This window comes from Orbicella franksi, chromosome 7, assembly GCF_964199315.1.
Source record: "Orbicella franksi chromosome 7, jaOrbFran1.1, whole genome shotgun sequence".
Lineage (NCBI taxonomy): Eukaryota > Metazoa > Cnidaria > Anthozoa > Scleractinia > Merulinidae > Orbicella > Orbicella franksi.
In genome coordinates, this window is record NC_138151.1 from 3,594,277 (window position 1) to 3,606,188 (window position 11,912).

Consider the following 11,912-nt stretch of genomic DNA (forward strand, 5'->3'; position numbering starts at 1 on the left):
TAAGGTTTACTATGGAAAAAGAACTTAATCGCAAATTACCCTTTCTAGATGTTCTTATTGATAATAGTGACACTAATTCCTTCCTAACTAGGGTTTACCGTAAGAAAACCTTTACTGGGTTATTAACTAATTATTTTAGCTTCACCTCGTACGCATACAAAGTAGGTCTCATTAGGACTCTTGTTGACAGGGCCTACAAGATCAACAACACTTGGTTGGGGTTACACGCGGATATAACCAAGCTTACTGAAATTCTCAAAAAGAACCTTTTCCCTGCCCATTTAATTGAAAAAGTGGTTAACCGTTACATCACTGGGGCCCATAGCAATCATTGTCCCCGGGGCTACCCCCTTACCACCTCGCCCATGTTTTACTTTAAGCTGCCGTACATAGGCCATTTTTCTGTCATCACTCAGAAGAAGATTCGACACTTAATCAAGCGCTATTGTAATGATTTAAACTTCAAATTAGTTTTTTCTTCCTTTAAGATAGGTAACCTTTTTGTTGTGAAAGACCTGATCCCCGGCGGGCTTCGTTCACGTGTAGTTTATAAGTTTACATGTGTGGGCTGTAATGCCTGTTATGTCGGCGAAACCTCCCGACATTTTTCCACATGCGTACGTGAGCACTTAGCCGTTGATAGGGCCTCTCACATCTTCAAACATCTTCAGAATTCTGAACGTTGTCGCTCATTGTGTTCAATAGACTGCTTTCATACTTTAGATCACGCCACTACCAGCTTTCAACTCAAGATAAAGGAGGCTATCCATATTCAAAAAGAACTACCTTGCCTCAATCAGCAATTACACCATGTAAATCTAAAATTATCCTTTTAATTTACACCTTTTCACGTTGTTGTTACTATTAATTTTGTCTTAATTAGCATTTTTGCCTACTTATTATTCAACTTGCTTTGTAATCATTCATTCAACTGAAGATGACAGAAGTTCTGTCGAAACATGTCTTTTAAACTTAAAAAAGTGGTCGTTTTCCTTAAAATGTTATTTGTTTGTTTTACTTACTCTAATTTCCATCCTCTTTTATACAAAATTGATTAATAAAACTGTATTGTGTGATTCTTAACCAGTGCAATGTAAATGTTTATTCTTTTAGGAGTGTCAAGAACACTTGGGTCATCTATTGCCTTTAAGTGCATTTCTTCTTAAACCAGTGCAGAGAATCACAAAATACCAACTGCTGCTGAGAGAGATGATGAAACTGACACTAAGAAACAGCACTGCATATGATGACTTAGAGGTACTTTTTGGACTTTCAGTCAGTAGTATTAAACATTACTACAGCCATGGATGGTTATATCTAAAAGTCTTGGATTCATGTGTGTGTACTTCAAGTTATGGAAATGGTGCCAAACTCTGGCTGTGTGGGTCCAACTGTTGAAATCATTCTTTGGCTCTTAAAATAGTGTAAACTTGCTTTTTTTTCACAGAAAGCTCTTGAAACCATGGAAGGAGTTTTACGCCACGTGAATGATGTAATGCACTCTTGTGGGATTAGAGGTTTTCCTGGTAACCTTGCTGAACAGGGAAAGTTGCTTCTTCAAGATTACTTCATGGTTTGGGAGAGAAACAAAACCTTAAGTATATTGCCATTGAAAGCAGGAAAGCAGCAACAAGTGTTTTTGTATGAAAAGATGATTATCTTTAGCAAGAAGATTGATGTTCAAGAAACTAGCAAAGATGCCGTTGTTTATCAGTACAAGAAGGATGTTAAGGTAATTTTTGCATAGATGTATTCAAATGTGACTTGCAACCTGCTTGTGACACTAATTTGTTGTCTAAATCAATCCTCCAGTGATATTGGCGTCAGGGTTCTCAGCATACTTACCATGTTCATAAGTGAAATTTCACCTTTCATTCCCTTGATATTATCACCCAGTGAGTACCTACATGTACAGGCATTCAAGACCAATATTATAGTACCTCTATAGTGGGCTAGTTGAACCAAATCCTGGGCAGTGATTGGCTACCTGAGGTCAAGATGGTGCCCTCTTGCCCTCTTGCCCTCTTGGGATTACGTGCTGTTTCCCAAGTGCAAAGATCATTTATTTTTTTGGTGTTCTTTGTCCTGTATTATAATTCCTTTATTGACTCTTTCAGCTTGCTCAGTCAAGATGGCTGGATATTAGCCTTGTTCCTTTTTGCATGCTTATGAAACATGCCATAAAAACAACTTGGCCAATTCCAGCCATCTTGACCTCACGTTTGGTCATATTTATGTCCTAATATTAATATTATTATTATGCTGAGTCAGATATTTATTATTTTTCAACTGTTTAGACATGTGATGTGGGATTCACTGAAACACTGCCAGCTGCACCTGAAAAATTTGAGCTGTGGCTGAATGGAAGATCAGAAGTATTTGTCATGCAAGTGAGTAAATATCTCTTCCATGCCACATACTTAAATTAACTAGCTCGTCTATTCTAATGATGCTAATCTATAGCTAAAGGCTATATTTTGGGGATTCCAAAGGTTAGGAGAATGGGTCTGTCATCTTTTGATTATTTCTATCCAATTGAATCTCACTCAAGCAACCTTTTTTTGTGGGGGGTGTGGTGGCCTCATGGTTAGTGCACTCGACTCCAAAGTGAGCAGTCCAGGTTTGAGCCATGGCCAGGGACATTGTGTTGTGTTCTTGGGCACAACACTTTTAATTACTCTCACAGTTCCTCTCTCCACCCAGGTGTATAAATGGGTACCGGCAAATTTAATGCTGGGGGATAACCCTGCGATGGACTAGCATCCCATCCAGGGAGGAGTAGAAATACTCCTAGTCGCTTCATGCAACAGAAACCAGGATAAGTTCTGGCCTGATGAGCCACTTTGCCTTTAACCTTACCTAAGTGACCTTTTAGGATTTAAAAAAACCAGTCATATCTTGAACTGATTGCTTGCAAGATTGAAATCTGGATGGTGACCAGTAACTGAAGAGCTAGAAGTTGGTCGTTTATGAGAGCTTTCAACTTGCCAAACAGATCATTATGTAACACAGTCTACATCCCAATACTGAAATCTATCATGTCTTTGAATTCAAGTGGGAGTGGTGTATAGTTTTACTACCCTGTGCTGTCCAGGGATGTATCCAGCTTAGAAAACACAAAGCTGACTTATTAACAAGCCTATAGCTGGCTTTTCTGGCTTCGGCAACTTCAAAGGTTACCCATGGCATGTCTTATTTTTGTTTTTGTGTCAATTTAAGTTCTCTTTCAGTCCGGAAATGCCGGGGTGTCTGATTAAAATCTTTGTCTCAGGGGTATCCTGCTTTTAAAAAATAAAGAACATTGAAAAATTGGTAATCTTCAAGTTGACATTTTTTAGTTACAAAATGGCTCTATGTATTTCATCTTTCAGCCTCCATCTATGGAAGTAAAGAAACGTTGGGCAAAGGAAATTACAAATCTTCTGCAGTCCCAATTCAATCAAGTGACAGGTAATGTGAGAACTTCTCAGTTATTGATATAGGCTTTTTTGTGTTTCATTCCTTCTTTTTTAACAGTGTGACCATGGGCCGAGCGCAGTTCGTGTTCTACACGTTGTTTATTTATTTATTTATTTATTTATTTATTCATTTTTGTTTTGTTTTGTTGGTGACCAGACCCAAACTTCCTCTCGGCCAAATTTTGAATTACGCAACCTGTTATGTTTATTCGCCAAAAGCAGTTTAAACATTAATACACGGACAATGTTATGGATATTAAAATAATTGTATAAAAATATGTTTAAATATATTTCCTTTTGGCTTTATCGAGGTGTTGGATTCGAAGGGAATAATAAATACACTAAAAAGATATTATGTCAGCCATGGAATGCATTGATGTTGCAGCTTTTATTTTCACTACATGACAAATAAGATCGTGTTTACTTTGCAAGTTTATTTTGCCAGAAGCGACAGTCATTAATTTATTTGCAATTTTGCGAGTATTTCTTGTGGGTCTCGGCAAATGAAGTGAATTCTTTGGTTGTTTCATCACAACAAGTTAGAGATTTGAAGAAAAATTAAATATTTGCCGAGGTAAAAAGCATAAACCCTCGGATTGTGTGACTCGCATGACTACTTCAAAGCACAAACAAATTAAATTTTGACTTTTCAGGAAGAAAGCTGTTTATTGAAATTGTTATTAATAGCGTGACACTCGTCTCCTTTTGTATCATTCATGGGCATATCCCGAGCGAACTTCCAGATTAAGACCATTACATCATCATAGATTTCACGAACACTAAGACTGATGGTGCAATAACACATTTTGTGTTGATCAAGTGATGTGTTAACAGTAATCAATGAATCATCAAGGACTGCTTTGGAATGTACACTGCGTTGTGACTGTAGTGTTAACAAAACAGTTACGTTTTAAAAGCGCGGTTATAAGATCTAAAAGATCTTCTTGTTTAGTAATGTTTCTTCATTCAAAAGGTTATTATCCAGACTGAGCTTATTAAAGGCTCTTTAGTACAGTCGGAGTAAAGTAGAATGACTGGGAATTTTACCACTAATGCCTTGGGTGGTGCTTAGATTTTCACTTTTCTTGTTTTAGTGAATTTTTATTAGTTGTCTTGTTTGTGTGAAGTTAAGTATTGAATAATTTTTTTTTTCATCTTTCAGAACAATTTGGGATTCATGGTACGTATCTTATCTTTTGTCAGTGTCAGATCACACACCTTTTATCTAGCTTTCCTCCAATAATTTTGCGTATTTGTTTGGTAACAAGAAAGATTAATAATTATTTACATACCAGGTATGTGACAACAGTTGAATAACCCCAGATAATACTTAATTCTGTGTACTCTTTTAGATCGTTGGAAATCAACCTCAGCTCTGTCGTCAGCAACTATTTCTACAGAAACACAACTAAAATCAAGAAGTCATTCTACATTGTCAATTGCATCTACTTTTGCAGCTACTAACAAGAGGTAATAGCAAACAGTCTTCAAGATTACTGATCTTTATTTTTGCTCCACTTACAACATCAATGCTATAGTCTCAATCTAGTGATGTAATGGGGACCATTTGTTAAGCAGCAATTCACTATCTAATTCTTAGTCAAAGAACTTTGTCAAAGAATAGTGGAACCCCCAAAATTAAAAAAAAAGATGACATATCATTAACACGCTGACTTGGCCTCAGAATGTAGGAAATCCCATTTCTGGGACCTCAGTTTTAAAAATTATCCAGGGGAGGATGCCATAGACCCCCCCAGAGGGGACCAGCTTTGTCAGTGGTAGTAGTGGGGGATCACACGGTGATTATTGGTGGTACCTATCTTGACCCACCACTGAGGAGCTGAGAAACTGGTAGAGATCAGAGTATGGGCAATACTATATGATTATTTGTTCACAACCTGCACTCTTCTTTCCTCTGCATGATATAGAAATAACAATTTTGTTTTTCATCAATAATGTTCAGATGTTCAGACATACTAGAGAGGAGTAACACCAATGATGATGATGATGAAGATGATGGTTTTGACACAGAGGAATTTGATTCAGATATTAGTGATGAGTCACCGACCAATGAACCAGAGCAGTCTGAATACAATACACAGTACACACAGCCTGTGGTAAGGACACAGTGTACATTCTACTCAACTTAATTCACGCTTATACAGTATGAAACGATGAGAAGTTATGCTTTGCCCTGCAAATGTTATGTTAGTCCATCAGAGGTTATCCTCCAGCATTGTGTCAGCGTGCCCTTGATCTGGGGCAATGGGGCAGGGGGAGGGGGGCACTCTACAAAATTTTATACAGGGAGGCTCTGCCTGAGGTCCAACCCTTTACCTTTTTGAATACCATTTTGACAGAAAAAGTTCTGCACCCCTTTCACGTAATTAATAGTTAGTTTATTGTGACTGAAAAGCCCTGTTAAAGGGAGTTCCAATAAAGTATGTATGTATGTAGGTATGTATGTACTTTTTTATTGAAAAAGGCACTCCTTTCACATACCAACTTAAGGACACTGCATCCCTTTTCTAAAGCCTTAAAATGAAGTTAATGATGTAGTGCTTAATAAATTAAATGATACAGCCTCAAGGTGCGTCTGTTCAAAATATTTTAATTTAAGCTCCTTTTAAGTACCTAAATACCAGATTTCCCTACCCTTTTATATCCCTCAACTTGTGAAATCCCTACCCTTTTTGAAACCTGCAGAAGAAGGTGTCCCTTCTGGGTGGGGCCCAACCATATTGCTCCACCCCCCCCCCCCCCAACCCATGCCTAACAATTCTCCAGTACTCGTTTCTAACATAGGCATGCTACTGCAATATAGCCATTTGCACCCATTGCATGCAAACAATGTAAAAACATTCACCTTTTAATTACGTTTTGACTGCCAAGTGGAGACAAGTAAATTGTCTGCCACAGACTACAACATGATGACCCCAAGTAGGGTTAAGCACCAGGACTCTTGATCTTGCAAATGCACTTTTTTATAAAGTGAGTGAATGAGTACTGCAAAGATCTTTGTACAGTGCTTGATTAATAGATGAAAATATTAACCAGCCAGACACAACCTAGGGGGATCTTTTGAAGCATCATCGGTTTGAATTGTTTTGCTTGTATCTGAGATGTCTCTTGTGCCCAAAAAATAGAGCTGTAGTACAAGAAACTTTTATATTGATGTTCCATCTGAGGTTATTTGGCCCTGGTTAATTGAGACTGCTGTTGCATTGTTTTGGTAATTTATTTGCTCCCTGTTTTACAGAGTACAACAGAGTATAACACACAAGATGTTCCACGTAAAGGATCAGTGTACTGTGCTGTCGCTGGCTACGACGCTGTGGAGAACACAGAGGTGTCCTTTCAGGAGGGAGACACTCTGGAACTGCTGAGGGTTGGACAGGAGGGGTGGTGGTTTGCACGGCACACAGGAACTGCACAGGAGGGCTGGGTTCCAGCAAGTTATTTAACCTAGCAAGGAGGGACAAGTTCATGACATACTCAGTTTTTTTGTGTGTGTAGACTACACATTTATAAATAAAGTGTTTATGACTGCAACATTTTGGATGATAGTTAGACCAGTTATGTTTTAATTTCAGCTTCTAACTTATTTAAAGTAAATGTACTAGCTTCTAAAGGAACTATTTCAGGAATGATGCACTGCGAAAAGATTGGCCGATATTTACAAATATTGTCAGTCTTCACTTTCTCAGTCACTACCATGTTGGTTTGTTTGTTCTTCGTTGGTGTTTTTTCTACCCTGGAAAGTGCTATTTTGATATTTTTGATATCATTTGATCATATTCCAAAATAAATGTGACTTAGAATATTTTGGCATTGCTCCTTTAAGTCTTTAACTGAAGCTTTTGCTGGATAATTCTCCGATGAAAGATTGCCTTAGGTTTGGGGGTTAGCATTAGAATTTAATTAGGAATTTAATATGGCTTAGTGGAATTTACAAATTACTTTGAAAAAGGGGTTTAAAATAGCATGTGAAAGTAAATAATTATTTATCTTGCAATGTACAAAAATATGTACATCTCAGGACCGCCATGTATGTACACAGACTGTAAAACAGTTCTGTCCCCTTTAGGTCTCCTCCCTCCCATAAAATATCTTGTCTGTTGATCAGCATGAGGTGATATAATTATGTAAATGGTTACGACATATTCAGCATTACACTTTGTTGGTTCTGCTTATTAAAGAAATTGATCAGGAGGCTTCTTTTTGTTTACATATAGCTTGATGCATTGAAACACTACAAACTTTGGGAGAATTCATTTAAAGTACCTTGTGGATATAAACTCTCCTTAATTATTTCTGGTGTTTGCAACAGGTTATGTGAACACTTATGCCTTAACATAGTCTTGTTATCAAGGTGATATATATATATATATATATATATGATTAAGTTTCTGATAATAAGCTTAGTGTATTCAAAATTAATAGGATGTTGGGGTAATTTTTAAAGTTACCAATCTCGTTAATAAGATCCTGTAGCTTTAAATTAACCATTTCTGATTGGTCAGAGAATTAGAGACTCTTCCTAAGAATCATGCTTCCTCAACTATGAAAGTCGATGTTCTAAACTGAAAGTAGCATATCAAGTTATATATTAAATATTTTGTGAAATTAATAGTAATTATTTTCTTACACCTGTTTTTATTTTTGATTTTTGTCTTCTCATGTTCCATACAAATGAGAGAGAATATGTAATCATGATTTCTCATCAAATAGCTTTGACAGGTTATATGTTCATAGTAAAAATAGTGTTCTCAAATAAATAGTTCAGATTTTGGGTAACTTAAACTTTATAATAGGCTATCTGAACAAGAAAACTTAAAATCAAAAAAATAATATTAGCAAACTTTTAACAGTTTACAAGGCACACACCCTTTCCCCACATAGGCTCCAGTGAACAGATTTTATTCACAAGGCCAGTTTTTTCCTTGCCATAAAAGATGCAGGTTCAACATGAAAGCTCTTATGCTAATGAAGTAGCTTTTCAGGGAAACACCATGCAGATATCTTTTGGAGATTTAAGGTTTACCTACTTTTACAGGGGAGGTGCTAGCAACATCTAAATATCATTATTTTTCAATGGGGAGTTTTTGTAAGTTGGTCCATTACTTAAATTCACTGGGAATGACAGCAAGCAATTGGTAAATTTGGTGGGACATTAGTCTGATAGATACTCTTATAGGAAACAAAAGCAATCTTTGAGAATTTATTTCAGGGGTTTTGGTAGAAATTACATTTGTATAGCTTTGTGTTTAATAATGAATATAATTCTACTTTCTACAATTCTAGTATTTCTAGTTTTGGTCCCTTGACTTGTAACAGATGTGCTCAGATTATGTAATAAATATTTATTGGATTCTTTTCTTGAGTTAAACTTAGGAAAAATACACAGTAACAGAAGTGGTGATTAGTTGTTGTCTCCAAGCTACCTGTAAAGTACAGTATAAAAATTAATATTATAATTTGAAAATAAAGCAGCTTACTCAAAATCATGGTATGGTTTGGTCTTAACATGTAATTGTTAATTGAACTATAGACCAGCTTCTTTGTTTGTAGCTCCATTTCAAATTATGTGATCGTGCTATGTAGAATTGTTCAATTTGTGATGTTATATAAACTATGGTTGTTATACTCATGTATGGTTGACGGGGAAAACACTAAGTTAGCTCTTGATATTACAACATAGCCAGCTTTTCTGGCTTTTCTGGCCTTGTACCTTAAAAGTTACTGTAAGTCTTTTTTCAAAGTGAAATTTCAGTTGGTGATGTGCTCTCTTTCGGCTAGTGAAATCGGGTCTATACCCCTAGCTTGACGCTAGTCTCTGTCAGTAAACAAATATTTCATGGCAACAGTGCTGTTTCACATCAGATGACGGCACAGCAAGTTATCTCTACTCAAGATTTAATGATAAAAGAACTGTAAGTCTCCTAAGTAATGCAAGTACGACAAGGTTGACCTGGTCTGTTTTGCTGCAGGCCTTGCTTGCTATGAGTGTCAAATGTAAACAGTATTATTTTTCCATTCTCTTTTTATCATCAATAATGAAAAAATTACAATGGTTGGCAATAATGGTGATGGTGATGGCAGACTGTCTGACTAAGTAGTCTAATTAGCTATTGTAGCTAAGAAACCATTCTGGTATTGAAGGCACAACCACACACTTTCTTGATTAACTGCTGAACTGGGATTGATCCTTTGCTTTGGTTTGATCACATCCCACTGCAAGCTGTCATAGTCAGATGGTGTGGTAGTAATTTGAGCCATTTCAAGGCTATTTAGTTCAAAGTGTTCAAAACCCTATGATCTGATCAATTGGTTTGTACATCCATTCATCCTGACTAATCTGAGTTAACTCTTGTCTTAATTTGGTGAGGGTCTGTTCATGTATCTCTGAAACAAAACAGGGAGAATATAAATTAATACTGTTTGGCAAAATGGATTCAAGTTAAAATGAACAAAACAAACAACAGGTATTTGGGCTTGATGTTGAGTTATTTTTAGTTAATATCTGTTTTGAGAATTTCTAGGTACAGCATGAAAGTGGCCACATGTTGAGTGTTTTCAACTTCTGTTTGAAAATATGTTGCTAATGTGAGAAAATCTAACAGAAAACAATAGTAAAATAAAAGAAATATCTCAATGTGTCAAGTTTTTAGCTTGCCTACAAAACTTAAAGGCGCTAGGTCACGCAATTTTAGACAATTTCAGCACTGATCAAATGGTCATAGAATTAACTAAAATATCACAAAAACAGCTCAAAGCTATAGAAGATCTCAAACAAAACACAGGAAAGCCAAGAAGGGACATGGACAAAACTGGAGAGGATTAAAGTGGATTGCATTTGGGTAAATTTGAAAAACGTCGGCCCACCTTTTTTCAAATTTATATCAGTTTATATCAAAATGTCATTTACACAGCTGGGAAATCATTCTCAGTTGTTTTGTGGCCGTGATTTTGCAAATGAAAGACCTTTGCTCTGCCAATTTGACGTTTAGAGCTCATAATTAACAAAATTAAACAAAATTACCTAAAATAGCGTGACCTAGCCCCTTTAATAATTGAAGACACACACCAGACCAAATTGGAATTGGTGTATTGGGGAAAAATCCTTGGAGGAATGAACAAAAGCACGCATTAAACAATATGCACATGATGCCAAGTCCAAGATTTGACTCTGTCCCAAACTGGTGGGAGGTGAGAGTGCACACCACTGCAGCAATCCTACTCCCAAAAAGTATTTCACTACCAAAGCAGTTTAGTCAACTAAACTATAATCACTTTGAGCTTATATGACAGACTAGACTACCTTTCTGAAGACTTTTCAAGTTTGAATCCACCTCAATATCTACTTGAATTCTATTGAGTAAAGCCTCCAAAGCTTCTGTACAGAAAAAAGTTCACAAATTATTAAGATGTGTTTGAGGTAAGCTTACATATAATTTTTACAGTATTGCTGTACAAATTAGGCTCATACTTTGATCAAAAAGAGGCATCAACATTCCCCCTCCCCACCCCCCTGGCATACCCCAAGCATTTGACTGGTCAATGCACTCCGAGGGATGGGAATTTGACAGTAGTGGTTAATACTGACTCCATATGAGGGGTGGGGGTGGATTTGAAAAAGTTGTCTCGTGATCATGGTGAAACATTGTAGAAGACATCTGGAGACAACACTGTTCTTTGTACTTAATCATGTTGTGGATAAAAAAAAACAATCTCTTCAAAAGGTTTGCACAGTGCTCGACGGGAAATGTTAAATCTCACTTGTGAAAAGTCAGTCACTTTTATTTTTTAACAATAAGCTTATATTAAATTAAAATAATCATTTTTGGCATAGTGCAAGTTGAAGTGTTCAAGGGTGATTTCGTTTTTTTTTTTTTCCACTACCGGTAATTATTTTTCCCATCTATGTCCTGCCAGTATGTAGGGGCATTTGATCGCCTAGTATTACCTTCTGCAGTCCTATGATGGCGCGTTTAAACACCATTTTGGTCCGGGGAATACGACTTTGACAGACAGAAACTTCAAACTTCAAATGTCCGGGGGTGTTCCAGGGAGATGTTGTAGTACTTCAAAGTTTCAGTTGTTTCGAAGGAATAGAAAAGTTTTAAATTATGTAAAAGAAGCATCAGCTTGTTGTCACCTGGTGTTTTGCTGTTTTCATCTTGATCGGGAGACCGAAATAAAGCCTTTCTTGTGTCTCTTAGCTGACCTCGATTTGCGCCAGAATCAACGCCCGCCATTTTGAAAATTCGAAAACATTGCTTTCTGAATATGCGCATTAGGTGAAACCGCGGTACTTGTATTTCAGGCTCAAGTAGCCGCTCAGCGCGGCGCTGTCTCGGCGCTCACTTCGAACACAAAAGATTGTTTCTGTTGGTAACCCAGGACAGAAACAGAAATGAATACTTAATTTTCAATCATCCTGTTTAAACATAA

The 11,912-nt window shown here is 36.8% G+C and overlaps 2 protein-coding genes across 2 annotated transcripts in view; one reads left to right on the forward strand and one right to left on the reverse strand.

Moving 5' to 3' along the window:
* The window catches only part of LOC145492781 (kalirin-like), a 50,078-nt gene extending 42,006 nt beyond the window's left edge, over positions 1-8,072 (forward strand). Inside the window, exons 28-35 of the mRNA XM_081472166.1 lie at positions 1,114-1,257; positions 1,448-1,732; positions 2,298-2,390; positions 3,372-3,450; positions 4,621-4,638; positions 4,811-4,928; positions 5,422-5,575; positions 6,718-8,072. Of these exons, the coding sequence (XP_081328292.1) occupies positions 1,114-1,257; positions 1,448-1,732; positions 2,298-2,390; positions 3,372-3,450; positions 4,621-4,638; positions 4,811-4,928; positions 5,422-5,575; positions 6,718-6,927 (1,101 nt within the window). The 3' untranslated portion in view covers positions 6,928-8,072. The remainder of the gene's footprint in view (positions 1-1,113; positions 1,258-1,447; positions 1,733-2,297; positions 2,391-3,371; positions 3,451-4,620; positions 4,639-4,810; positions 4,929-5,421; positions 5,576-6,717) is intronic.
* A 651-nt stretch (positions 8,073-8,723) lies between these two features.
* On the reverse strand, positions 8,724-11,768 carry LOC145493194 (uncharacterized). The gene is made up of 3 exons (XM_081472613.1): positions 11,617-11,768; positions 10,780-10,854; positions 8,724-9,863 (listed from the first exon to the last, which is right to left on the reverse strand). The coding sequence occupies exons 1-3, from the start codon at positions 11,753-11,755 to the stop codon at positions 9,763-9,765; spliced, it is 315 nt and encodes a 104-aa protein (XP_081328739.1). The 5' UTR covers positions 11,756-11,768; the 3' UTR covers positions 8,724-9,762.
* Between the last annotated feature and the right edge of the window lie 144 nt (positions 11,769-11,912).

Bases quoted from the DNA above. Each gene is read 5' to 3' on its own strand.
- LOC145493194 (XM_081472613.1), bottom strand. From the start codon at position 11,755: ATGCGCATATTCAGAAAGCAATGTTTTCGAATTTTCAAAATGGCGGGC. The intron at 10,855-11,616 runs GTGACAACAAGC...TTTTCTGTACAG, and splicing joins TGAAAACAGCAAAACACCAG to AAGCTTTGGAGGCTTTACTC. The intron at 9,864-10,779 runs GTAGTCTAGTCT...GTTTTGTTTCAG, and splicing joins CTTGAAAAGTCTTCAGAAAG to AGATACATGAACAGACCCTC.